At 32.1% G+C, this 27,892-nt stretch overlaps 1 protein-coding gene across 1 annotated transcript in view; it reads left to right on the forward strand.

The window, feature by feature from the left end:
- LOC143200614 (uncharacterized) overlaps positions 1 to 27,892 on the forward strand; it is a 144,341-nt gene that overhangs the window by 39,246 nt on the left and 77,203 nt on the right. Inside the window, exons 3-5 of the mRNA XM_076411119.1 lie at positions 1,116 to 1,205; positions 4,409 to 4,626; positions 25,042 to 25,163. Of these exons, the coding sequence (XP_076267234.1) occupies positions 1,116 to 1,205; positions 4,409 to 4,626; positions 25,042 to 25,163 (430 nt within the window). The remainder of the gene's footprint in view (positions 1 to 1,115; positions 1,206 to 4,408; positions 4,627 to 25,041; positions 25,164 to 27,892) is intronic.

Here is a 27,892-nt window from a genome sequence, read left to right on the forward strand (position 1 = left end):
GATGTAATCACGAAGGGACGTTCTTGGGTATTGATTTTAATGGAGATTATTTCGAAATTTTTTGCTAAAGTAGTTATTAATATTAATAACTTTAATCTGTTATATAGATATACTAATATAAAAGATGTTACTCCAAATTTAGACTAAATTGTCCATGAGATGATAAAACGCATCTCTTATAATGCATCTTCGTTCTAGAAAGTGTTGATTAAGTTGGTCAAGAGGATGCTAAGGAAGGAAAGGAATGAGATATTATATTATTTAGAATTTCTTAAAATTCTCGGACCATATTAAAAAGGACCATGTTAAAAATCCATGTTATGTCGTGTGACTAGTAGACACTGGTTATGGAGTGCACTGTCATTTGAGGGGCCATCTGTTAAGATTTTTTGTGTTTGTTTTATGTATGTATATTTTGTTATGCATTTTAGTATTATATTCATATATATTTGGTTTATATTATCTGTTATTAAATACTATATAATAAATTTATTTCAGAAATTAAATTTGTATTTTTATCTCAATCTTATTAGCCAAAAAAATTTGACGTCAGAGATTAGTCACGTGATGCGTAAACTTTCTTTAAGGACCAATCGGATGCCTTTCGGTCAGAACCGATCGGACAACAAAATAATTTGAACCTATACTTAACAACCAATACTTAGGCACCTTTATTGAAAATTTAAACTAACGAACCAAATTTCTGGAATCACGATCGTTACTCTACGGAGATAGCGCCGTAAAAATGTTATGACATCATTCCATCATCTATCCAAAGTAGGTGTGAACATATGTCATCTAAATTTATGATGTTAAAACGTCGCAAAACTGCGTTATCAACTCTGAGTATTACATTCAGTTTGGCTTTGATGTATAACAAAATTTTAGTTTAAATAAAATAATGGAACAAAAATGTTATCAACTATATATAGTTTATTTTAGCATTTTAGTTATTTTAATGCATATATTATCGAATTAATTTAAACTGTAGTAAATTAACTGTAGCCGTATAATTATACGGAATTGTTTTATTACTTTTATTACTTGTAATCGTTTGTTAACAAAAATATTTTCATGTTTTAATTAAAAAATAATGCATTTTCCCTATCTAATAGGTTCCAGAACAACACGCAGGCGACAGCAGAGAAAGAATAAGGAGATTTGCCTTTGATTATTGTTTTTCTGAAAATGCCACACAAGATCAGGTAATTTCCATTTTATATATTATTTGAATGGAATGGGTGTATATCTGACATTTGTCTGAATAATAAAAATGTGTTCATTATTGTTTGCTAGGCTGTATTGTAAGCTTGGAAATTCAATAGCAAAACAATATTTCACGGTGTGTAATATGTTTTTAAAAACTTAACATAATTGTTTTTATTCAGAAGTCTTCAATTTCTCAAAACTTTCTCGTTTAATTTTACACTTAGCCAATACAAAGTACAATTATGTTCCGAGTTCATTGTTTTGCCAGTATAATAATCGCTAAAGTTTCATATATAGTGACTAAACGATACACAAATTGATTTTTTTATAGTTCCCATTGTGCTTTGTGAGGCTCAAAAAGGTATCCAAAATTGTTGCTTACGTTCTCTAATGGAATACGAGTACTTAGAGCTAATCGACGAATTAATAATATATCGAGAAGTACAACTTTAGTACACGTTCATCCGTAAAAATCCTGTTTTGATTATTTCTTGTAATATTCATGTAAAATATCCGCTCAGTTGAAATGTATAAAACGTTAACCATCTCCCATACTTTCATATTCCGACCGTTCAATATAATTCCATGGATTTTACCGATGATTTTGGCGTAACGAATTACATTTAATGGTACAGTGTCCCCATAAGCATTTATCAAGATTTCTTTGGTTCCAGTGGCGTTTTTTTAAGGAATTCTTAATCAGCACATTTTTATCAACTACATCTTACATTAGATATGTTCAGTACAATATTAATTTACAATTATTAGTACTACTCTGTTGTACTTGCATTATTACACAAGCAAGGCGAGTACCGGCTTTATACATCAGTATGTATTTCCCAAATTAAAAGAAAACTAATCTAGTAAATGTACTTAAACACCTATATACTAAACAAGTTCAGGTGGTTTAATTCGCTTCAATCTTCTGATTTCCTGCGGGTTTCCCAGCAGCTGTATTGCTTCCACGTTGCTGTGATTTAGCAACCTTATTTCATGTTTTAAAGTTGCTTGATTTTGAGTCCAATCTGCTGATTTAACTTACCATCGAAACATATTCCGAGGTACTTGGCTGATTCTGCTTAAGGAATCGCGCATCCGTCAAGTGATATAATTAGGTTTTTGCCATTTCGCTACAACGCAAAATTAACAGGGACATACTTGGAGCTATTAAACTGTATTTTCTAGTCTCTAGTCCATTTGTAGATTTTATTAATCGCTAATTGTACTTTTTCTACACCATTGGACAGAGATACATCTTTTGCCATCATGACTGTGTCGTCTGCAAACGTTCCAAATACTGTTTGCTTTCACAACAGATTTGACAAGAGATGTCAGCATTATAGAGCAAATATAGGAGTTGTCACAAGACACTACCCTGTGGAACTCCAATCGATAGGTTTAAGCGTTGAGAATGTCCCTTTATGCGAAACAATAAATTTTCTTTCGAATAGATATGTTTCCAGCAGTAGACAATAATTCCGCAGTAGCAATTTACTCATTTTTTATATTAATCCCAAATGCCAATGGCCAAAGGCTTGTGAGACGTCCAGGAATATTGTTGGGCAGTATTTCTTTTTCTTTGAATTCCCTTTTAGGGTACAGGTGCGGTTAGATAAAGACAAAATATTCGGCTATTTATTTCGGTACAAATGGAATCTAATTATATCGAGAAGAAATATTTATTTCTAGACGAACAGATATTAGACAATAAACAAGATATTAAACAATGTACAAGATCACACATAATAATTGAAAAAGAAAAGAATTGCACGTGGCAGGGTTACCTTCAGGTGATACGAATAGTCGACACGTTCGATCACTCTCAGAGTCAGGAACGGAAAGAAGCTCGAGGCGTCGCGTCATCCTCTAGAATCACCACCCGAGGCTGGCACGTCGTACCCTCTGTCAGTACCACTTGTTGCTACCTCATCGTGGGTGCTAACTTAACTAACATCAACGCCTCGAGTAAATCTGTGGGCTGCTGAGAATTGCGGGAAAATTCGAAACATCCGAAGGTCGCTACACCCTTTTAACAATAGCTGTTCCTCTATCGGGTTCAGCACTGAATTCAAAGTGATCAAAGTGATGAAGGTAATAGTTAAAATAATGTTGCAATTAGATAAATAGGTTTAGGCAGGTATTAAGCCAAATTTTGTGTATATATTTATAGGAATATAAAATAAGTGTGGTAGATAGGTTAAATAAGGTTTTTGTTCATTTTTATTTAGTTATTACAACGACTATTATTAGATTTTTTATTTTAAAATGTTTTTTCTGTGCTAAAAATCTAAGTTTGATTATTTTTTAATTTTTAGTGAATTCCTAATTTATTTTTTAAGTTGGTTCAATTTTTTTGCAAAAAACTTTTTTTATCTAGTCTTGTTTTAAAGGCTCGATATTTTGTTTTATTATTAGATCTGTTTCGTCTCGAGCACGTTGACTGGGGTATAGTGTTCAGTATGCATCATAACCCGGTATTTTAATGTATTTTTTTTTAGACTAATGAGTCTCCGGTATGAGAGCTATATCTATGTTATTTCTTCTCAGAAGTAGTTCTAGTTCCCGCACTCGCCGATTTAGCCCATTTGTATTCCATGTTATTATTCTTAAGAACGAATGACTCTTTAACTTGTTTTGGATTTTTTCAGTCTGTAATTCACTAAGCACTTTCATCATGTCGTCGATTGAAAAAATCACAATCACAAAAATATAAAATCACCATTTATCAGTTCACTACATTAAAATGGCACAATTTGATTATGCGTCCTAGTTGAGTATTGCCAAGAGTTGCAGCACTTCGATGTTAACATAGGATTGGAGAATTTTCACGTGTCTTGTTGCAAATCTCTTAATTTCTTATATGAGAGCTGGAATTCAAAGGTATCGGTGATAATAATTGTTCCGATAATATCTGAATACACCCACAATATTCAGGGATTTATCCTGAAATACTTGCATATATTGGGTTAATTACTTCTCGCAGAATATACCTATTATGCAACGGATAATTTATGTTTTTCCCAATAAGCATATAGTAAATTTTTGATATTTTAATTCTTCTCTTTTTGATATGCACTTCCAATGAAATGTTGCATCAAGATTAGTCTCAAAATAGCAAGCTAATACAAAAACAAGAAACAAAATAAAAAGTAAAAAAAAACATATATGATATTTAAACCAATATTTTATTACTTTTTAGATATTTGAAACAATCGAATCAGTTATTGGCGTCTCATTGAAGAACCGCAACAATTCCTGCGTTTTGGCTTATGGACAAACATCTTCTGGGAAGACGCACACCATGATGGGATCACCCCAAAATCCGGGACTAACGCCGAGGTTATGTCGAAGAATTTTCAAGTATTTTGAAGGTGGAGCACTGAAGAATGAAACGGGAAATATGAAACTGACCGTTAGGTAACTATTGTGCACTAGTGATATGTCGCTCAGTGATTCTAATTCATTAAATTAATTCCTTAAGAGTAAAATAGAGGGGAGTAAATTAAATTCTCTGCTTATACTGATAGATAGTTGAAATATTAAGTGTTTGTATGCATTTTTGCTTCTTTTTGTTTCTTGCATTTTGATGGTACGTCATATTCCAATTGTGGGTTTTGTTTTCAATTATTTAGAGGTGATAATTTTGATGTCAACAACAAATAAGCTAAAAATCTTCCACTATAAATTAATTATTAAACTTCTCCAGGATAGTTTCTATTAGTTGTGAGCAAGTGCGAGATGATTTATTAAATTTATTTGAGATCTGAGCAGGTGTTGACCAAGGACACTGCTATATACACTACATCATTAATGGAGGTCGCTAATGTATATCCACTGCTTTTCAACATAGTCGATACAATTGTTTTGAAGTTTCTCTGATGCAGATGTTGAGGAACAGCAATATGGCTTGAATATTAATGAGTAAAAAAAGCATTAGCAACGAACAGTTTACTATTTTAAATCTAAATGGGACCCAATTGGAGTGTGTGCAGGAGTTCAAGTGTTTGGGATTAGTAATACAGAAGAGGAAAGTGGCATCTACTGCAGAAGATTTGGAATTGGTCCCAATACACAAATATAATTGTCCTTGTGGTACATCTGCATTTTCTTTAATATAGAGAAGGCTTCCTTTTGTTTGACTTGAAATATTTTCGCTGTAATGTAATATTCTAATAGTTCGATGTTATTCTATGACCCTGGTCAACTGTTAAATGGTAAAACTGTAAATAAACTCGAACGGGTGTGTAGGTATTAGGTATTAATTTTTCTCTCTCTATGTAAATATAAAAAATTAAAAAATTAAAAAATTAAAAAATTAAAAAATTAAAAAATTAAAAAATTAAAAAATTAAAAAATTAAAAAATTAAAAAATTAAAAAATTAAAAAATTAAAAAATTAAAAAATTAAAAAATTAAAAAATTAAAAAATTAAAAAATTAAAAAATTAAAAAATTAAAAAATTAAAAAATTAAAAAATTAAAAAATTAAAAAATTAAAAAATTAAAAAATTAAAAAATTAAAAAATTAAAAAATTAAAAAATTAAAAAATTAAAAAATTAAAAAATTAAAAAATTAAAAAATTAAAAAATTAAAAAATTAAAAAATTAAAAAATTAAAAAATTAAAAAATTAAAAAATTAAAAAATTAAAAAATTAAAAAATTAAAAAATTAAAAAATTAAAAAATTAAAAAATTAAAAAATTAAAAAATTAAAAAATTAAAAAATTAAAAAATTAAAAAATTAAAAAATTAAAAAATTAAAAAATTAAAAAATTAAAAAATTAAAAAATTAAAAAATTAAAAAATTAAAAATTATAAAATAAAAAATATACATTACAAATACACAAAAATACAGTCAGGTGTTAAAGGAGAATTTCCTTTCACGAACGCTAGATTTATAAATTTACTAATAGACAGACAATCTTTCTAAAAGTGATGATGAACACAAAGTTGTATTATATTATATTGTATATGTAATATATGTTATATATTTTTATATTAGGATAGTGTTCGAGTGTAGTAAACTTTTTGATATAATCCTTTGGGAGGTTAACTAACTCTAACTCCATTGCCTGGGGTCAGACACTGTCCCTACTAATAAAAATAATAAAATCATCAATTTCTTTACTAGTACTACTCTTGTTACTTATTAAGTATTATTTCATGATTTTTGTAGTTTGCATCTAATACATGTATTGCAAGTTTTTAGATTTTTCTTTATGCCAGGCAACAATTAATATATATGTATATATATATATATATATATATATATATATATATATGCAATAACAGTAATATGTCAAATTATAATCCTGAAGCCGATTTAATTTAGTTTTTACAGACATTAAAGTAGACAAGGAGTAACGATTATTGTCCCAACCATAAAAATGGTAATTGATAAGACACTTGATAATTTGATGTACAGTTCAGGTGCAGTGGTGCCAACTTTAAAGATTGACATATCTAATGATCGACATTTTGCTTCCGAAACTGTTGTTCCGGTATTCCGCTGAACACACTCATTAAAAAGCTTACTAAATACATTTATGTTCAAATCTATTTTGAAGCCAAAAGTATTTGAAAAGCTAATTACAAATTAAATGTTTAAGAATTGATTAAATTGAAAATTCCAAATATGTATTAGTAATTCAACAACGTATTTTAATTACAAGTAATACATATACTGATCAACACTGGATGCATGTTACAACATTAAAATCCTATTGCACTTCGGTGACTTTTAGAGCACACTACAATATATAAACCATTTCAAAAATAACTTTTTATAGGTAGACGGTCCACCTATAAAATTCGAAACATCATCATTAAACCGATGAAGTAGGAAAAGGAAAAATCGACTCTTATGTCATGTATACATGTCAAATAACATTCCGTTGGTGAAGTTTTTATTACGACCTCGTTATATTCGGTACCATTCATTCGGGAGCAGCGAAATCGTCCATCAATATTTCGTCACGGGCTTATTGAGAAAATGCTCCCTTCGATTTCAAAAATAGACTTCGATAAATTCGAACACGTCGAAAGCAGAATATATTTTTACTTTTATGCTGGTTCGTACGTTATTATACGTGAAATTTTACAATATATGATCGATATGAATAGACAACTAACAGCGTAAAATGTGTTAAACATGTTTTTATTTTACTCTGGCTAAAATATGACTATTCGACAATCCTGGCAATTTTTGAATAGCACGGTATTTCTTTCATTTATCGTTAAATAATTATTAATAAATCTAGACATCAATAGATAATATTATTTAGTTGAAACAACAACAGAAGTGCCAATCCAATGTTAATTTATAACTAATTAATTAAATTTAGTAATTTGTTGGGATAAGTAATAGAAAGCTTAGCAGTCTTACACCAGATGTACCGGAAAGTCATTATAGGTTTTATTAACAGATTTTACTAGGCTTAAGTGTGCCATTTTAGGGTTTATCAGATAACCAAGTTTGCACATACATCATCTAAATTTGTGATGCCAAATCATCGCAATTTTGCCGTATCAACTCTGAGTTTTAGTTCAGTTTGGCTTTGACATGCAACAAAATTCTAATTTAAATAAAATAATTAAACCAAAATACTGTTATCAAATATAATTTATTTTAACATTATAATAAATCTAATGCATATGTTATCATATGACTTAGAACTAAAATTAGATATACAGTTATAATAGTTTGTAGGTTAAGATAGTGTTTGATTATATTTACATTTCCATACCACCTATGAGTTAGAATTCTGGACGCGTTTGCAGTTGTATCTCCTGGAGGCCTAATCCTTGTAAAGACATTTTGGTATCATTGTAATTTTTCCTCAGTTTCTTCTGTTAATACCTGTATACATCTTTCTTGATAAATCTAGATTTAATTACTGCATTCTTCTTAATGCATTTACTATATCTGCAAAACAGTTACTATTTTTTTACACATTTTAACCAAATGCTCATGTATATTCTGAACAATTGCACACATATTTGTGCATATACATCTTTTGCATTCAACGATTCTTTACTTCTGTTAATTCTGTTAATTTCCAATCTATCTAAAATTTGTTCACAGTTCCATCATTTATCAATTTTTTCTTCAATGTGTCTTATCGAGTTCATCCAAACCTAAGGTGTTATTAATCATTCCTGTTTCCAGCACGAAGTACAATATATATGCAATGAATTATTAATAAATGTTATTACTAATAAAACCTAATCATTTATTCCAACATTTACCTTTCTCCATCAACTTTTGTTGTCATAACACTATTTTTATTATCATCTTGCCATGAGTGACCGTTGGGTATAATTGATCGCATCATCATTATTTTTTAAACACAATTAGCAGCGATTTGAAATTTATCAAAACAAGCAACGCATTAAAATAAAATTTGCCGGTTTATAACCTCTTATCACTATTGCTTTGAAGAAGTTTGTATACATTTGACAACCGGACAACTTTGACAGACTAGTTCGGTTACACGTTCGAAATTATCAGACAGCATGGTGTATCTTTTCAACCATAAAATAAGAATTCTAATAATAAAATAAGAAGTAAAATATTGTCTGATTCTAAAACGAATTTACAAATTGCGGCTGGCGATACATTAAACATCTTGATGTATCTACAAAAAAACTTTGGATAGACTATATGTCATTTTAATCTACTGACATCAAGCTTCAAAGCTATACATGTTATATTTCACGAAAGTAACCCCGCCATACATTTATACCTATTTGCCTTGAATATTTTTTATAACATGCCATGAAAATAAGAGCTTTTGTGGCCTAGTTCCAATAACTTTGATTTAGCTTGCATTATTTATTTCCGCATTGTTTGCTGTTAGTTTTCTATATTAAATAATTATATTATCTCGAACTATGTTGCCTACAAAATTTTATAAATATAAATTAAACCTAAAAATTACTTCCTAACAATAATTTTCGTAAACAACAACGCGTGGTTGGAATTCTGTCAAACTAATTTAGAATAAATGCGCATCAGCAATTCTGAACAATTGGCATGCACGCTGCGGTCCTTTTACTTTCGTCTGACATATGAGAGGCATCATGCATTCATAAGCAGTTGAGATGCGGCAGTAATGAAGTAACTGAAGTTATCATCGCTAAAATGAAGAAAATCGGGACTGAAACCTGATATTTAAGAGAGAAAAAAACTTACACGGCATCATCTTACAAGATACAAGATTATTTTGTATTTATTGATTAATTCTCTATTCTTTTTTGCCAGAATGCATGTTTTTATACTTCTACAAATATAAGTTAATCAAGCAGAATATACAGTTCATCGAAACTAAAGTTTTCAGCACGAACAAATGTCGAGCGATATAAACATTTCCGACAACTCGTTCTAAATGATATTCACGACATTTATTTGTTCCTTAAAGACCACCGTAACGTGGATAATTAATCGAAATAAAACGCCACTCCATCAAGTTTTTTGTAAGTTTTTGTAACTATTCGTGATTATATCAATGTTTGTGATGGATTCAATATAGGGGAGAGCGGGGTTAGATGTTCCGATTTTTGGATAATTGCTAAAGTCTTGTTCTTGAATCACAAAAATATTGATTTATAATCTATCTAAAGTAGCAGTGAACGGAGAAATCATATCAATTTACCATGTTAAAACGGTGAAATGTTGCCGCAATTAACGATGACATTTTACCAATTTTATTTTATTTTAACTACGATATATAACAACATTCTAATATAATAATGAAAAAAATGTGGTAAAATATGATTTATTTTAACATCATAGTACATCTAATGCATGTATTATAGAAGGACTTAAACTACAGTTAATTAAACCGCCACAAACATTTCTAGGTTAGATTTACATTATTATATTTACATTGAACTATTTTCTAAACCACCTATGGTATCCCATGGAGGTCTAACCCACCTAGTTAATACTTGTACATGTAAGTAATGTATTTTATTTTTATTAGAGAACATATTTGCCTTTTTATGTTTAGTTCCAGTTTCCTTCGTTGCTGTGTTTCGTTGTGATGTCATTCTGATATCACTGTATTTCTCATTAGTTTATTCTATTACTACTTGTGTACATTTTTCTTATTAACAATAAATTTAGTCACTGCATTTCTCCTAATGAATTTGCCATATATGCAAATGAGTTAGTATTCATTTTCTCCGCATGTATTTTAACCAAATGCTCATGTATATTCTGAACTTTTATACACATATCTATGCACATAAATCTTTCACACCATCTGTTTGTATTGATAAAACTACTCATTGTTTTAAACGTTTCATAGATTTAATATCAAATAGATGGCCAGCAACATTTCATAATATCAGTACTTCTCTCTCTAACGCGTTTACTAATGAAAGAGGCACACCTTAGATCGTTTCTGTACGAAGTTGATTAGATTGATTGGAGAGGTAATCTGTTTCTGACTCAATCGGACTAGCCACTAATGTTATCCGGTGTTTTGAAATTAATCTTTATAAAATAAGAAAATAAAGAAATCTTTGTTGGTCTATGCCGATTCCAATGCTGCTGATACGTGGGTCGAATCTCCTACAATTGCTTTCGTTACCAAAGTCCGAACCGAAGTTATAGCTGTGGGGGCCGTAGGAGCTCTCGTAGAAGCTTCATTAGATGCTGCTTCCGTTACTATATATGCGGATGTTACTACTAAAATATACGATTACTACTACGTAGTGTCGTACGTCGATTAGTGTCGTCGGTAGTTGTCGTCGACTATTGTCTTGGGAACAGGATTATAGGTTGCCGAAGAGGCAATAAAGTCGCTGTCTTAAAAAACAGTGTGATCAAGTGACCAGACTTCAGTTTTTTAAAACCATTAACGGCAGTCGGCATCATAGCTCCTAAATGAAAACTTTAACAAAAAGCTAACAGGTCAATTCAAAAGTCCTTAGCCTACCATAGTAAAACACATTTTTTTGGTAAAATTAGTCTTTTTTATTCAACATAATTCCCTTCAATGATGGTACACTGATTATAGCGACCCTCCAACTTTTCGATACCATTTTTGTAGTACGATTTGTCCTTTGCTTCAAAATAGGCCTCAGTTTCGGAGATTACCTCTTCATTCGACGAAAATTTCTTCCCATCGAGCATTCTTTTGAGATCTAAGAACAGGAAATAGTCGCTGGAGGTCAGATCTGGAGAATACGGTGGATGAGGAAGCAATTCGAAGCCCAATTCATGGATTTTTGCCATTGTTTTCACTGACTTGTGACATGGTGCATTGTCTTGGTGAAGCAGCACTTTCTTTATCTTCATTTTTCTTCAAATGCGGCGGTTTTTCGGCGATTTATTCCTTCAAACGGTCCAATAACGCTATGTAATAGTCGCTATTGATGGTCCTTCCTTTTTCAAAGTAGTCAGTGAAAATTATTGTATGCTCATCCCAAAATACAGATGCCATAACCTTGCCAGCTCATTGTTGCGTTTTAGAGTGGGTTCATTGTGTGCAGTCCACTCTGATGGCTGTAGATTGGACTTCGGAGTGAAATGATGGAGCTATGTTTCATCCATTGTCATATATCGAGGCAAAAACTCGGGTTTATTACGCTTGATCATTTTTAAACACTACTCCGAATCATCAACTCGTCGTTGTTTTTATTTAAAAGTGACCTCGCGCGGCACCCACTTTGCACAGAGCTTTCTCATACCCAAATATTCGTGAATGATCTGATGTACACGTTCAGTTGATATCTGTAGAGTGTCTATTTTATTTAATTTCAATTTACGGTCATTCTTTGGAAAAAAATCATTTTGTGGAATTTTTAAATGTGTTTGTCGGTAAGTACCTCTTTTAGGCGTCCACTGCGTTGACCGTCTTTGGTGCTCATTTCAGTACGTCTAAACGTAGCATACCAATCCTTGATGATTGATTATCCTGGGGCAGTGCCCGAAAACTCGGCATCAAGCCAAGTTTTTACCTTCAAAAAGCAATATTTTATCAACACGCCAAATTCCTTTTCATCCATTTTTTCACAATAACAAAAGTTGCTTCACTCAAAATGCTATAATTTACAAACTAATGATCCTACAGCTGTCAAATTTATATAAGCATCTTTTACATCTTTGGTTTTAGGCCTTAGCCTTAGGGTTTTAGTTTTTTGAGTTTTTGTACTAAAGGTAGCACAAAAGCAACATCGGAGACCTGCAGGCAGTGGGTGGTATATGATTGAAAACATAAAACATAAAAAATAACATTGCTTCGTTTATTAATTCCAAGCTCTGTATGTGTGTACTATGTCCATCAAGTAGCAATATTACCGGTAGCAATATCAACTGTCGCATGACTAAATATGACAATCTGTTTAAATTCCTTAAGAACCGCTCAGATCCACCCAGAGTCACTGCATACGCCCCAAGTTCCTGGTGGAGCATTCAAGATTAACTCCGGATTCATTCTTTTCCTGAAAAAAAAAAACAAACAGCATTGGGGCATATACTGCTCGGTAGCACTAAGACATATTTCGACTGTGATTGTCATTCCTATTTCAGCGGAGACTATTCAGCGCTTATTTGTTTAGGATCTCTTTTAGCTCTTTTGATTCTTTCGCTTTTTCCTGTGTTGATTTAGTTTTAGGCCCAACGGACACTCCTATTTCATCACTATTAAAAACTCGATCGGGAGTAAAATTATGCTCGTCATAGACGTTCTCCAAAAAATTAAAAAACTTCTCAACAATTACCTTTTTAAAACCTGCAGCCCACGGGAGTTATTTTCTGGCTTTCTTATAGATAATTCAGGATGTCTAGCCAAAAACTTTGTGACCCAGTCTTTCCCAGCTTTAACTTAATCAGAATTGGAAGGGTTTGTCACTTTATATATTTTCACTTTCCTCTATAATATATTTTTTGGCAGTAAAAACTTCTTTACAGCTAATATATAACCAATCTTATTTTCTATAACAGCTTCTACTGCCTTCCTCATAGCATCTTCTGCAATTTTTTTTCTTTTGCAATTGCTCACCATCCTAAAAAAATTATCAAAAATCAACAATAAAAAGGTATTATGGGGTAAGTTTCGTATACTATGATGCCCCTTCGTCCGTTTCGACATTTAAAATTGAATAAAAAATAAATATAAAGTTTACGTGTTTCAGTAGTCAACTTCACGAAAAAATCACTTTTGTGACACTCTTAACTGCTGATTTTCAATACGCTTGTCTCAACCATAAAAATCATATGAAATCGTAAGAATATAAACTAAAATAATATTTTTCTCAATAATTAAAACAAATGACGTCCGCCTTTGTTGACACTTATGTCAACTCTTACTCCACCCTCCCCTACTTATCTCCTCTCCTTTCGTGACTATTCTCAACGGAACACCGGAGCATCGAGCCCCATTCTCCCCCTAAAATAATTTCTAATTAGGTGAAAAATCAGCAAAAGTAAAATTAAGTAAGCAGTTAAATTTATTCAAGGTCGCTAGCAGGACAGCTCGACATGGAAATTATTGAAATAACCGAACGGAAGAGACTTAATCCATTAGCCCTAATGTGCTTCGACTTCAGTGATTGTACGTTGGATTCGGTTACATTCAGTTCGTGTACTCAACTAACGAGTTCTTCGACGCGCTCTATAACCTACCCGATTATTACTATAGGTAACTGACGGTTTTTCCAACGGAAACTTTCCAAACAGTTTCGAATGAGGTTCGCGCGAAAGCGGACGCTTTTCTAGTTATTACGATTCCGTGCTGGGTGGATGAAAGTGTCTTGATTCGCGGTTTTAAGGGCGGTAGGCACGCGAACTCGCCGACAACGGTTTTGTTCAGTTCGACATATGTGGTTTCGAACGTGGAATCACGTAAGTAATATGTTGTCTGTCTATATAACATGCACAAAAGGTGACATTCGCAAAATCATATAAATAAATAAATTATATTAAGTAAGTCTCGTTAAAACTCGAGAACGACTGTACCGACTTGGCTAATTGTAATTTCAAAATATTTGTGAAAGTCTTGGAAAAGTTTATATAGTGAGAAAGTATGGAATAATTGCGAAGATAACAGTAAAAATAACAATTTTGTTTTCCAATATATTACTATCACTGTCATTGCCATCAATAGTTTCGCTGTCACAAAGGGTCGACGTTTTTGTTGGTTATAATATATTCATGGGTGTTTTCAAGGATTTATTCTGTGACTAAAAACTTTAATTACTGATTATAACTACCAGCCCCTATTATCACATGGAGATTAGATTATATAATGCATTAAACACTGAAGATATTTTTTCGGTAGTGACAACTTAATAATTTACCACGATTGATATTTCATACAAAGACATACGATTTTTTGATCGTACTCGACCCGATAACGCAAAAACCATTCGAAAAATAATGATATAACTCATGGGCTGAAAAGTCCCGGGAGTAACAAAGAAAACTCGCTTATTTTGTTCAGAATTGGCTTTATACATCAACGTAATCTCATCAATCAATCAAGAACCAAACAGTCATTCCAGCGCCGCTCTAACATTTCAATACCACTTATGTAGAACGATTCATCTTTTGTCTCAAAATAGGCCTCAGTTTTAACGATAAATTCTTTATTCGAGCGAAATTTCTTACCGGTGAGCATTTTTTTTTGAGGTCTACGAACTGCCAGTAGTCACTGGGAGCTGGAGAATTTTACGAATACGGTGGATGTGAGAGAAAATCGTATAGTTTTGTCATTGTTTTGAATGACTTGTAACACGGTGCGTTGTCTTGAAGAAACAATTTTTTTGCCATATGCGGTCTTTTCTTCGCAACCGCTCTAATTACGCTATATTATATTCACTGTTGATGGTATTTCCCTTCTCACTATAGTCCATGAATTTTACAAAACACATATCTCAAAATACCGAAGCCATAACCTTTCCAGCCGATTGTTGTGCTTTTGGACGCTTTGGACGAGGTTCACCAGTTGCTGCCCACTCAGATGACGATCGTTTTGATTCCGGAGTGAACTGATGGATCCATGTTTCATTCATTGTCACATATCGACGCAAAAATTCCGCTTTCTTGCGTTTAAACATGACCAAACAGTGCTCAGAATCATCAACACTTTGAACAGAGCTTTCTCATAGTCAAATGCTCATGCAATATAAAACCAAGACGTTCTTTTGATTAGCTATTATTAATTCTTTAGCTAATTCACGCAACTTCACTTTTCGATCATTTGAAATAAGTTTGTCATCGAGTTTGTGGATTTTTTAATGTTTTCTGGTGTTATCACATCATTTGGACGTTCACTGCATCCTGCATCATCATCGTCTCTACGACCACGTTTGAAATCAGCAAACCAGTGTTTTATTGTTGTGCCTGATGAAGCGAAGTCCTTATAACACTTTTCAAGCCATTGCTTCGGTTGAGCGGCAATTTTTCTCATCAAGAAGCAGTATAAAATAAAAAAACGAATTTTTTTTGATCCATTGTTTTGAAAATGACAAAACTAGTACCACTCTTAGCATAATAACTCACAAACTTATAAGTAGAATATCATGTAGTTTTAACAACTTTCGTTTGAAGGTTAGTACTAACTGGAAAAGTAGTGAATACAATAGAACTAGCGCCATCTATGTGTTAAGCCCGGGACTTTTCAGGCCATCTGTTATATATCGAATATGATATAACTACGGTCGAGCAAACATTTACCAAGAATAGAGGTAAACTATGTAGTTACTGTATATGGTAAAAAATAATTTGTTATTTTTATCTTATATTAGTTATGGTTAGTACAATCTTAACTTACAAATTAATTTACTACTATTGTTCTGTTATACATGCATTAATACACAAGGAAGGCGAATACGGGATTAATACATCACTATATATTTCCCAAATTACAATAAAACTAATATACTTAAGCTCAAGTTAAGAATACACTTATACACTAAACAAGTTCGTGTGGTTTCCATCCATTTGATTCCGAGGTCATCGTACAGCTCTTGGTTGGTTACGTAGCTATAAGCGTTCGTAATTAATCGAATAATTTTGTTGTGGGTGAATTGGATTACTAATTGGTTTGATGTTTTAATGCAATCCCATATTTGCACCTCATAGGCCCAAATTGACGTATTGTTATGTTATAATTGCGTTGTGAGAATAATTCTAAATGAAGTGGTAATGCTTAGGATGTAATTAGTTATTGCACATCAAACACAACAATAGCGAACGTGAAACGATGAAATTGGGCGACTGCTTATGTTATGTCGGTGGAAAAGTAAAATGCCACAATTATCACCACCACCATAACGCTCATTAGACGCTGGGATGGGAAATGATTCTTACCACTTAAAAACCAACTTACTACCAAAAAATAGTTGTTTTCAAATAACGTTGCTTGGCACAACACATATTCTTCATTTGATTTCGTTTTAATTCATGCCCATTTTCCAGTTATTATACCGTAAAACTTTTTTAAACAGGTTAACAAAATTTTAAACAATTGCAAATACGAGGATAAATTTGAATGAAGCTACTATTGCCCAAAACTTAGGCCTTGTCCAACAATTTCGTCAAAATGTTTAACATTTAATTGGACTGGATGCTGGTTGTCAGATGAACCATAATTTCTTCATCAGACCTAAGAAAACACCATTCAAGAAAACAAGCGAGTAATGAAAAAAAAAAAGACATAAAATCCAATATGCATTTAAAACCGCAGAAACATGTTTGTTATATAGTTTAGATGCTGCTTTGTTGAACTACCACTTGTTTTGATCAATGGCACTTAGTCAAAAAGTGTTTTATGTATTTTTATTAAGCCAACAAAAATGGCTCAATTCATAAATTAATTTGAGTCCAAGGAATTGTTAAGACGCAAAATGGAATCACATGTAAAACGAGTGCGGGATAAATACATTGGTATAGTATATATCTCCCAGATTAAAAATAATTCAGACTAACTTAAGATAATAGTAAGTTAATAATAATACTTATTCTATGCTGGTTTCCTTCTATTGATTGCTTCTATATTGGTGTGATTTAATGATAAGTATTTGTAATTAATGGAACCACTTTGTTTTTTTATTAATTACATCTTACATTAGACATGCTTATCTTAAATTACAATTAATTTATTAACTGTTCTGTTGTACTTGCATTAATATACAAGCAAGGCGAGTAAGGGATTAACAAATATTTCCCAAATAAAAATAAATCTCATCTACTAAAACTACGTAAGCTAAAGTTAAAAATATACTTATACAATAAAATCGTTCGTGTGGTTTGGTTCGCTTCAATCTTTTAATTTCCTGCATGTTGTTCAGTAACTGTATTGCTTCCACGTTGCTGTGATTTAGCAACCTTGCTTCATGTTTTAGAGCAAAATCTAGGATCACTTCGTGTATACATTTGATTTCGAGGACATCGTGCAGCTCCTCGTTGGTTACTTAGCGATAAGCATTGGTAATTAATCGTAGAAATTTGGATTGGGTGCGTAGGATTACTAGTTGGTTTGATGTCTTACTGCAACCCCATATTTGCACACTATAGGTCCAAATTGGCTTTGTGATTGACTAATAAACCAATCTCTGTGATTTTAGGTCAAGTTGAGATTATATTCCGACTAACCGGTACAATTGCTTGACTTTGATTCTAATCTGCTCTGCTTCCTGTCTAACATGATGTTTCCAGTTTAACCTACCATCGTGATATATTCCGAGGTATTTGGTTCATTGTGCTTGAAGAATCGCGCATCCGTCAAGTGATATAATTAGGTTTTTGTACTTTCGCCGCAACGCAACATTAACATGGACAGATTTAGAGCTATTAAACTGTATTTTCATTTATAGATTTTGCTACTTTTACTTTTTCTACAGCCTTGGACAGAGATACATCTTTTGCCATCATAACTGTGCCGTCGGTAAATGTTCCAAGTACTGTTTCTTTTGTTGTTGGGATATCAGCAGTATAGAGCAGATATAGGAGTGGACCCAAGACTACTCTGTAATAGACAATCCAATAGACTTCCAGCAATAGACAGTAATTCCGCGGTAATAATTTGTTCATTTTCTATATTAATCCCAAATGCCATACCCAGTCAAAAGCTTTTGAAAAGTCCAGGAATATTGTAGGGCAGTATTTCTTTTCTTCTAATACCTTTTCAATTTTTTTTATTAATCTCCTAAAACGTCTGCCCGTGGGCAATAAGTATTATTCTATGATTTCAGTTATATAATATAACCATCCTGGCATGTAGAAGATCACTTCAGTAAATGATCTGCTGTACAATTTGTAATCTAAATTTTATATATTTTTGTTTGAGTATATGCACTACATTGTCATCGCGCACATAACTGTTTGGCGAGTGCATTGGGATGCACTAATAGTCTTTCAGAATACTTCGCACTAACACTATGGATTCTATGGGGATATCCTGCTGAATCAGTTCCAAATGGGCCTAAGTTGACTTATACTGCAAAACCTTGTTATCTAATGATTATTTACATTTACGCCTTATCAGCTAATACATTTGGATTAGTTTAAGCCAAGCTGTTTTTCGTTTTGTCACGATATGTTTTTCCATGTCAAACGTCGATCGAAATGCCTTCCTGGATATTTAACGCTGTATGCTTGTGGAATTTCATGATTAGTCAATTTTACTGAGGGACATATTCTTCTACAAAGGGTGAATGTAATCTGGGTAGATTTTGTCTTATTTGCTTTAATACGCCACGTTTTCAACCACATTTCGACTTTGTTAAGATGAAGTTTGAGGTTTCTTGTGGTTGTTATTGGACTCTCGTGTGATGATAAAACCATTGTATCGTTAGCATATGTTGCAACAGTAGTGTTTTTTGAGGTCGGTAGGTCAGCTGTATACATAAGATATAACAATGGGCCAAGAACACTGCATTGCGGAAAACCCGAATATATTGGGTATAGGTCAGTGTGTTCGTTACCCTGTTAAATAAAAAATGTCTGTCTGTGAGGTACGATTTCAGCAGTTGAAAGTACGTATGGGGTAAAAGCTTTTTCAACTTAACATGCAGTCCATTCCTGAGAAATATCGAAAAATGCAGCGGAGCAATATTTTTTATCGTTTAAGTTTTTGATAATTTGGTTGACTAATCTATGTATTTGTTCTATTGTTCCGTGTTAAACCCAAATTTACAACTGCAAATAACTTTATTCAGACACATATCCATTAAAATTCTACAAGCTTGACAGATGTCGAAATATGCCTCAGTGACCTATTTATTTTAACATAAAAAAATATTGAAATCTGTAAAAATATTTGAAATTACATGTTTAAAACGTTAGAAGGTTAAAACCTAGATCAAGTAATTATACATTTTATTGAAGAATAACAGTATAAATAAATAACAATAACAATAACAACAAAAAATATATATATATATTGTTCTCTCAAAAGTGTGAGCAATAAAAACTTTATAGAAGGACATAAAATACTAACGATTGCTAAACATGAACTTACAATATGATAGCATTTAAGGACTAATAGCTAGCAGGTTGTTCTCCTTTTCGAGGCTTGTCAGGCTCGTAAGCCTTGAAACTTGGCTTTTCAGGCAGCATAAATCACAATTAGTATCGATTCATTTTGTTATATACAAAATAACAATTCATACTAGTTTGTTTTTGAAAAATAAAACAAAATATTTATTACTAATATGTGCGATTATTAGGCGCTTGCATGTACTCTTATCGTTTTTTAACTTTAAAATAATATTTACTGGAAAAAATTGTTACAATATAATATTTACAATCCCAGCTTTTTCCCTTTTCCCCTTCACAATTCTTGAAACTTATTGCCGAGCATTGTTATATAAGAGAATGACTTAACGTTCGTTGAATTAACGTTAGTAGTAACAGTTTCATTCAATTTTAGTAACTCTTGCGTTTATTTGTAGTGAATATCTCAATAATACTAAATGGAAAATTCTAATTTTATGCAGATAAATTAATAGAATAGAATTGAATTGAAAGAAATTTGTCGAATGTAACAGTTGTTTACTTTATTGATTCACATGTTCACCAAGATATATCACTGATCAAAATACATGCAAGTACCTAATAAATCGTGACATATATCGTCCAAGAAAATAATACTAATAAAATATATAATAAAACAACCAACAGAACCCCTTATAAAGAATATATAGAAAAATGTACTAAGAAGAAAGTATTGACATAAATAGGACTATGTCCAGGAATCACCTTTTTGTTCAAAAATGTATTTTGTTTTCTTTGTTAGGAGTTGGTCATTTCCGGTTATCCTGAATCTATTTGCTAATTGGTTCAATGAGTTCATAGAGCATCAATTAATTTACAGTTGAACTAAAAATCTACGCCATCTTTTATAAAACCAACCAAACATATAATATTTAAAAGGTTTTGAAATTTGAAATGAAGTAAGCTGTTTACATAATGGATGGCTGCATTTGCTAATAGCGAAACAAAAATTATGTTGAGTGCGATTTTAAGAAAAACTAGTTTGTGTTTTCGTCATGTGAATGAAATTTGGTTCTACAAATATGATTTTGATTGAAAACAGAAGACTACAGAGTTACGTGAACCGGTGAACAGTTATTTGGCTTTGAAGCTAGTTCGTGTTCAGAAATCAACAAAGAAAGTATTTTTTGTTGGAATTGAAAATAATATTTTTGTGAATTATCTACAAATCAAATAAGCAAAGTAAGAATAAGCTCAGACTATTACCGTAACATTTTGAACCAATAAGATAATAAAGAAAGAAGAAAATAATCATTTCCCATCAAGGTGATATTTCCTTACACATCTCAAAGAAACGCCTTTTCTTCCTTTCTCCCCTCTCTCTCTCCCTCATTCTGACTCTTTGTTACTTTACTTATTACTTATTATTTTACAGGCCCTCTGCAATAGTACTACACACACTAGTCTTTTTTTACTTCTGCGAACTTATTGACAAACTTATATTGTATTCATATATATAGTGATTGTATTGGTTGGTCATATAATTTTTAGATCAGAATCATAACGAGGTGACTAAAAGGTTAGTCATCATTCCATTGTACTTTATACTGAGTTATAAATAGATAGCGTTATGTATTAACATTCATAGAGCATAACAATTTTATTTCGGATGTACTCTTCGGTTTCTATCTGAAATTTTGTTTAAATATGGTATATCGGGAAAAAATAATATAGAAAAAATTCCAGGACTTCAGAAATTTATTTTCAAATTTATTTCATTGTATTAAAGTAATGTATTTGACTTTCATTTAAGAATATATTTACCTTTTTACATTTAGTTCTTGTTTCCTTCGATAGTGTGACATCTTGATATCACTGTGTTTTTTATTTCTTCTGCTACTACCTGTGTACACGATTCTTGATAAAATTAATCACTGAATTCTGCTTAATGCATTTACTATATCTACAAAACAGTTAGTATTCATACTCTCTTCATACATTCTAAGCTAATGCTCATTCTGAACAATTACAATCATATCTATGCACACAACTCTCCCACGGCCTACAATTCCATTTCTACAGTTACATTCTCGTATTATGTGCATACGTTTAATTGTTTCCACTCACATCACTCTGCCTCAGGAATTTCCAGCTTTACCACGTATCCTGAAAATTTCCTTTAGTCACTTTCACTTTCCGAGTAACTGTCCAAGTCAATCACTAAACTGTTAATTTCCAATCTGTCTAAAAGATGTTCACGATCCACTATTTATCAGTTACTTCCACTATTTATCAGGATATTCCTATGGAATATCCTTCTCGTCCAGTATGTTTGTTATAATAATTCTTTGCTACTACACTTATCAACTCGATTGGATTGAATTCATAGTGATAGGGATGAGGTTATAATACTATATGACCATATTGTTCATCCATCTGAACTACTGTATATATTTCTTCGGGCTTATTTTTAAAAAATTATAAATTGCAAAAAACTCAATGAAACATTTCATTTATATTTCATTCATACCTAGTAAGAATTGGAGATAGTTCAGTTTTTAACATAATCTTTTCAAAACTCAATTTATGCTTTGAAAGGCATTTCTTCATATTCATTGATACCATTGTTGGGATTTTTTCCACCAGTGTGCTATAATATGATGGTTCCTCCAGGTTTTTTAACAATTCATTTTCAAACCATAACAAAAACATGTTATGATTCATTTCTTCATAGTAGTCACCCTTGGATTTGGAGGAAAACACTAATTCTGCACAGGGAATAAAACCATTATTATTACCTGCATAAATAACAATATATTTGCAATTAATTATTAATAAATAGTATGATCAACAAAATCTAATAAAGTGCTATTGTAACTTTTATCTTTTTCCATCAATTTTTGTTGTCTTTAGCACTTTTTTATTACTGTCTTGCCAAGAGTGCCCCAATGAACCATTTTGAAATATCAAGTTTCATCAAGATATACAAATTCAAATAATTTATCTTCCTTGCTCTTAGTATGCCTTTAAATATTGAATTATTTTTAAGGCAATGTCTGGAAGTTCCATTAGATCATATGCCTTGTAAGTGTGTATGAAGGGAATGTCTTATATCCCTCAAAAAGCTGCAGGCTCCTAAGTTTTTATGTATTCTTTCCAGACTAGCAATTTTGTCTGAAATAATTTTATTAAATTATTTTTATATCGATAAAATAGTTTGTGTAGTCACTGTTCTTATACATTTCGTAAATTTGATCTCGAATAGAGTCAATATCAAGATGGTCAAGTTTTCTTGGTTGAATCTAATGTATTGTTCTTCATTTTGTCGGCGATATTATTCACAACACCTACACTAACATTAAGCGCAGCAGCAAGACGCTATTCTCTCGTTTTCAATAAAATTTTAAAGCCGCAGCAATTCGTGACACTTATCTTTTGTTTTCGGCAGTATGATATCATCAATAATTACCTCTCTAACGGAACTTACGGGCAAAGGGGCGCCTTCATTCTCTCGTTCCTTTTCGAAATAACTTATTAAAGCCGCAGTCAATTCGTGACACTGAATATCTTTTGTTTTCGGCATTTTGTCAGACGTACGCAAAATAAAGTGATAAGAGGTTATAACTCTAACCTATAAACTATTGTGATGTATTACTGTAGTTTTTAGATATAATATAATGTTAAAATAAATTATATTTGATAACATTTTTCTTCAATTTTTTTATTTGGATTAGAATTTTTTTGTATGTCAAAGCCAAACTGAACTAAAACCCAGAGTTGATGCGGCAACATTGTAATGTTTTGACTTCACAAATTTCGATGATGCATATTTTAAAAAAACTTTCAATAGGCTATAACAATCTGTGTGGAAACGGGAATTTCGATAAAATGACGGACAATTTTTTTACTTAACGTTGTGCACCCCCAATGTATTGCGCGCCGCCGCTGATTCAAGGTCAAGTGCACCATCAAATTTGTTCTTTGTTTTCAGTACCTGATGCCAATCAATAATTTTTGTAAATAAACTTTAGGGATGATGAGGAGAAACAAATTAATAGATACCTTACATCACTTCTTTACATCCACGTCGATCAGATGGAAGAGACAGACATTGTGGCAACTCTGGTGACATTTTTGCAAAATTATAACCAATTGATCCATAACCAAATAAAGGAATATATGGAGAGCACTTAGGAATATCCAATGTACCAACTATTTTGAATGAAGTTTTAATTGTTCTTGATTTAGATGGACATCATTTAAACAAAGAAATCCAGTGAATGGTATAGTGTAATTAATATGTACAACATATAATTCTCTATTATCAATAAACTTGTTTCCTTTTATACAAATAATATCTTTGTATATTATTTTTCTTTGAACCTGACCGCCAGCATATTTCAAGATAATAACATTCAGCTATTTCAAATAATACGTGTGTAAAAATTGAAAATGAGCAATTATGGTATATTAACTTTAATCAAGTGAAGTTTTGTTCTGAGGACTACATACATTTAGAGAGAGAGAGCGAGAGAGAGAGAGAGAGAGAGAGAGAGAGGGGGAGGGAGAGGGTGGGAGGTAGAGAGAGAGAGAGAGAGAGAGAGAGAGGCGAATATTCTTGTCTATCATTTAATTGTTCTAGGCATCACAATTATGTTAAATGTAACATTTCTATAGAATTATACATTTTATGTAATACATTTTTACGTAATATTTTCTAATTTATTTTGTATTATTTCTTATTAATGCATTTTTAATGTATGTAGTCGAAAATAGTGCTAAATGCACTTTGTAAAAATGTGAAATTCGTTTCAATCTTGGAACGGATTTAATCTTGTTTACGTCGTTACTTAGTTGTTACATCATATACCTACATTTCTGTATCAGAGGGGCAGGCGTACATTTCTATATCTGGAGTACTGATCGATACTGTTGCCAGATATTCACAAAATTCTTCAAAATATTAATGATAATAATTAGAGGTTATAAACCAGCAAACGTTGTAAACTAAAATTCTAAATTAATACGGCAACATTGCGACGGGTTGATATCATAACTTTTGATAACGTACATTGTGCGTTTTATTGAAGAGATTATATACTATATTTTCAATCGAGATTGTTGTACATAATTTCCATTTCTATAATAACAACAATGTTTCATATACTGGAGATAATATTATAATGGATATGAGTCAAAAGATTTTGAGTCTTATAATCGTTATAGAATATTTTTCAGCATAATTGATATATGCCGATTCATAATCGATCAACAGTACAAAACACTCACTCCTAGCGAAAATTAAAAATTTAAACATAAAGATCATTAATAGTGCATTGTTAATGTTTACTGACTAATGAAGTATATAATAATGATTTTGTTTCAGCTATTTGGAAATCTATAATGAAAAAGTTGGAGATCTGCTTTCGCCCGAAGACAACACAAGGCAAGGTCATAATAAACATTTAAAAGTCAGAGAACACCCAAAGAAAGGACCTTACGTTGAAGGTAATCCAATTTATGGCATCTTAAAAGAATCATTTAAATGTATTTAAGTCGATAAAATACGCAAACGTATCGATTTGTCTGATTATATATATATGATATAGTCGCTGGGGACCAGATCTGGAGAATACGGTGAATGAGGAAGCAATTCGAAGCCCAATTCATGGATTTTTGCCATGGTTTTCACTGATTTGTGACACGGTGCATTGTCTTGGTAAAGCAGCACTTTCTTTTTCCCCAAATGCGGCCGTTTTTCGGCGATTTCGCCCTTCAAACGATCCAATAACGTGTATAACCTATGTAATAATCCTTCTTGATGGTCCTTCCTTTTTCAAGGTAGTCGATGAATAATATTCCATGCGCATCCCAAAATACAGACGCCATAACTCGTCGTTGTTTTTAGTCAAAAGTGAGCTCGCTCAGCACCCACTTTGCACACAGCTTTCTCATACCCAAATATTCGTCAATGATATGATGTACACGTTCAGTTGATATCTTTATAGTGTCTGCTATTTCATTCCATTTCAATGTATCGTCATTCAAAATTATTTTGTGGATTTTTTTAATGCTTTCGTCGGTAACAACCTCTTTTGAATGTCCACTGCGTGCACCGTTTTCGGTGCTCATTTCACCACGTCTAAACTTGGCATACCAATCCTTGATGGTTGATTTTCTTGGGACAGTGTCCGGAAACTCGGCACCAAGCCAAGTTCTTGCTTCAACTGTATTTTTCCCTTCAAAAAGTAATATTTTATAACAGGCGAAATTCCTTTTTATCCAATTTTTTACAATAACAAAAGTTGCTTCACTCAAAATGCTATAATTCACAAATTAATGATCCGACAGCTGTCAAATTTATACACGCATCTTTTGAGGGTTAGGGTTAACTAAAAAACATATGGATTTAATTCTAGTAGCGACATTTATGTGTTAGGCCGGGGACTTTTCAATTGACCTCTTAGGACGAAACGAAATAGTGATATATTACTTTATACAATAATAAAGACTATTAAAATAGTAAATGAGCATGTGAAAAAAACGAATGGATTGATAAAATCATGAAACGAAATATGCCGCATATATGTGGAAATTTTCGGATGCTGGTCTGTCTGTCTGTATCTTTGTATCTTTCGGTCCCACAGATATCGTTACTCTGGCACTTGAATATATAGATGATGCTGAATATAAACTACTTCTCGAACATGACCTGATATTCCACACTATATGATTAAATGTTTCGATGATCAAGCCAAGTTTTTGCTTCAACTGCTTTTTTTTTTCTCAACAAAAAGCAATATTTTATCAACACGCAAAATCTGTAATCTTTTTTCTTCATTTTTTTCACAATAACAAAAGTTGCTTCACTCAAAATGCTGTAATTCACAAACTAAAGATCCGACAGCTGTTAAATTTATATACGCATCTTTTTAGGGTTGGGGTTAAGTAAAAAACATATGGATTTATTTCCAGTAGCGTGATCTATGTGTCAAACGGTCCAATAACGCTATATAATAATCGCTGTTGATCGTCCTTCCTTTTTCAATGTAGTCGATGAAAATTATTCCATGCACATCCCAAAATACAGACGCTATAACCTTGGCAGCCGACTGTTGCGTTCATCGTGTGCGGTCCATTCGGATGACTGTCGATTGGACTTCGGAGTGAAATGATGGAGCCATATTTCATCCATTGTCATATGTCGACGCAAAAACTCGAGTTTCTTACACTTGATTATCTTCAAACACTGCTCCGAATCATCAACTCGTCGTTATTTTTGGTCAAAAGTGAGCTCGCTCAGCACCCACTTTGCACACAGCTTTCTCATATCCAAATATTCGTCAATGACATAAGGTACACGTTCAGTTGATATCTTTATAGTGTCTGCTATTTCATTCCATTTCAATGTATTGTTATTCAAAATTATTTTGTGGATTTTTTTCTCTTTTGGGCGTCCACTGCGTTCACCGTCTTCGGTGCTCATTTCACCACGTCTAAACTTGGCATACCAATCCTTGATGGTTGATTTTCCTGGGACAGTGTCCGGAAACTCGACACCAAGCCAAGTTTTTGCTTCAACTGTATTTTTCCCTTCAAAAAGCAATATTTTATAACACGCTAAATTCCTTTTTATCCATTTTTTACAATAACAAAAGTTGCTTTACTCAAAAAGCTATAATTCACAAATTAATGATCCGACAGCTGACAAATTTATACACGCATCTTTCTAGGGTTAGGGGTAACTAAAAAAGATATGGATTTAGACCGGACACTTCCTGTTAGGTTTTAGTATTTGCTTGTACAGCACCAAGTTATTATGTTCAATAATTTAGATTTTCTTGCAAATATTCAATACATTTTTTTGTGTTTCAATTAGAGTGCCTTTTTTTCTTTTTGATATGTTCCTTGCAATAAAGTTTTACGCAGATTCATACCAAGGTACTTAATAGCATTGTTACGTGTATGGGATGTATGGGATAATAGTATTGTTTATATTTATTGGTATTGACTCATTAAGCGGCTTCAAAAAAAGGATGAGGTTTTATGTTCGACTGTATATTTTTTATGTATATTTACCGATTTCTCCGTCAATTATAGACCGATTTTCGCTTCCAAAATGGTCCCATTAGAACCAAGTCAGGATCTGATGGTGAAAATCGGGGAAATCGAGGGAAAACCTCAAATTTCAAAGGCACCTACAAAGTTTTCACATATTTTTTAACCTAAAATAATCA

Source organism: Rhynchophorus ferrugineus, unplaced genomic scaffold (genome assembly GCF_030347505.1).
Source record: "Rhynchophorus ferrugineus isolate W39M unplaced genomic scaffold, kcgeb_rfMv2 rfM8, whole genome shotgun sequence".
Lineage (NCBI taxonomy): Eukaryota > Metazoa > Arthropoda > Insecta > Coleoptera > Curculionidae > Rhynchophorus > Rhynchophorus ferrugineus.